Here is a 1940-nt window from a genome sequence, read left to right as displayed (position 1 = left end):
CTAAGAGAATATGTAAGGCAAAATTATTTGAAAAATCTTTTTCACCATCTGAAATAAGCAATGATGAATGACTGAGTTTACAGAACCCAGATAAGGCAATGCACGAATTATCATTGTCAAAGTTTCTAGCGCATGTATTTTAAAAGTTAAGGTGGGACTTCCCTGACAGTGCAGTGGTGAAGACTCCGTGCTTCCAATAAAAGGGGGCATGGGTTCAATCCCTGGTTGGGAAACTAACAATAAAAGCTAAGGTGGTTGCAGCCATTGTGTGACTCCATACCCATATATAATTCAAATTCAGCACCTTCCAATTCAGTCTGAAAGTCAAACTTTAAACATACCTTTGCTGTTGTGTAGTCTACTACTTTCTTTGTGGTCAGATCACATTTGTTCCCTACCAACAACTTGTTGACATTTTCACTGGCATAACGATCTATTTCCTGCAGCCACTGTTTAACATTATTGAAGGACTCCTAAAAAGACAATTTAAAGAGTGATAATATAGTTCTGAACATAACTATTCTAATGAAGCAAGTGATAAACAGAAGTGTCTCTCCTGACCGAAGAAGAGCTAGTGACACAATATAGCTATTAAAAAAGAACTCTTAATGCTGGGAAAGAAGTGAACTGACGTTTCGATACATACCTATATGAATAAGAATACAGAATTTGAAAACGTGAGGATGACAATGCCTTATTTGAGAGGGAAATACAGCTCAGAGTTAAAACTATAGCTCAAGCAGACACCACTGTTTTGGAATATGCTATTTATATGCATGACAAAACCTAGTTTTTGAAATGTGAATAAGATAGCCTAAGTCTTAACTACTAGAGATGTCAAAAGTTATTAAATAAATGGGTCCAACGTAAAGATACTTGTTTTCCACAGTCATATTTAAGGGAGGAAATTTTCTATTTTAAATATTACAAGGAAATGAGATTATAAACTAGCAATGATTTCTTCATGTTTTATCACCCAGTACTCCTAATGGTGCTGAATATAAAGTCTATAATTCTAGTTATCTCCTAATTAGCTGTGATTTCATAGTTGACAGGAGATTGAACATTTGCTACAAGAATTATACGTTGTAATTTTCCAAGTTCATCTTTCACTCCTTGGCAGGCAAAAGAAGGACTCTGAAATTTTCTAACTTTCTGATCAAAAGAACAATTACTGCCTTTGAACCACATTCTTACACTATTCTTCACATCCCCCTACCTTCTTTCAACAAGCTTATCTTTAGATATTCACTGCCCTCTTAAAAATGTTCCTCAAAGCTCATCCCTATCTCTGAACCACACACTCCACAGGCAGAGACCCCTAATCTTACTTTTGGCAATTCCAACAGGTCTAATTATCAGGCAAATTTCTGTTAACACCTATCACCAAGGACACAATATGAGCCAAACAATCCCAGTTCCTTACAAACCCTTGACAAAATGATTTAATTGATAATAAATATAATTTGGGTCCCTTGAGAGCAAATGTAAATCCAATTACTAAATTTTCTGTTTACTAAAAGAAAATAGGAAATTTTGGTTGACCAGTTTATTAGGTATTCAAATGATGTAGGGGAGAAAAAATAACACTGTACCTGTTCTTAAAAGATAACTGGTTTAAGATAAATGTTTTTGTATCATTCACTTCATTTGGGGTGGACAAAGTCTGCTATGTAAATAATACTCATTGCTTGTATGCAAAGTAAAAATAGTGTGATATTTAATCAAATAATAACTTACTACACTATTAGTGTAACACAATTTTCTCCTGGAACTTACCTGATCTGTCACATCATACACAACTATGATGCCATGGGCTCCTCTGTAATAACTGGAGGTGATTGTTCGAAATCTTTCTTGGCCCGCTGTGTCCCACTATCATAAAACAATCAAGAAATCCAAACAATTCCATTAAAACAAGAGTTGGAGAAAAGGAGGCA

The 1940-nt window shown here is 34.9% G+C and overlaps 1 protein-coding gene across 5 annotated transcripts in view; it reads right to left on the bottom strand.

The window, feature by feature from the left end:
• The window catches only part of RAB1A (RAB1A, member RAS oncogene family), a 32152-nt gene that overhangs the window by 4036 nt on the left and 26176 nt on the right, over positions 1-1940 (bottom strand). For 3 of the 5 annotated variants that reach the window (XR_014081731.1, XM_081588313.1, XM_081588315.1), the window contains 2 exons: positions 1780-1875; positions 342-473 (listed from right to left, as the gene is read on the bottom strand). The exons of 1 other annotated variant lie outside the window; for it this stretch is intronic. Coding sequence is in view for 3 of the 4 variants with exons in the window: in XM_081588313.1 (XP_081444439.1) it covers positions 342-473; positions 1780-1875 (228 nt within the window). In the remaining variant the exon portion in view is untranslated. The remainder of the gene's footprint in view (positions 1-341; positions 474-1779; positions 1876-1940) is intronic. One more of the 5 variants, XM_081588314.1, reaches the window with a different exon arrangement.

Source organism: Giraffa tippelskirchi, chromosome 4 (assembly GCF_054371585.1).
Source record: "Giraffa tippelskirchi isolate mGirTip1 chromosome 4, T2T-mGirTip1v1.2.pri, whole genome shotgun sequence".
Taxonomy (NCBI): domain Eukaryota; kingdom Metazoa; phylum Chordata; class Mammalia; order Artiodactyla; family Giraffidae; genus Giraffa; species Giraffa tippelskirchi.
This window is presented reverse-complemented; position numbering and strand designations above follow the sequence as displayed.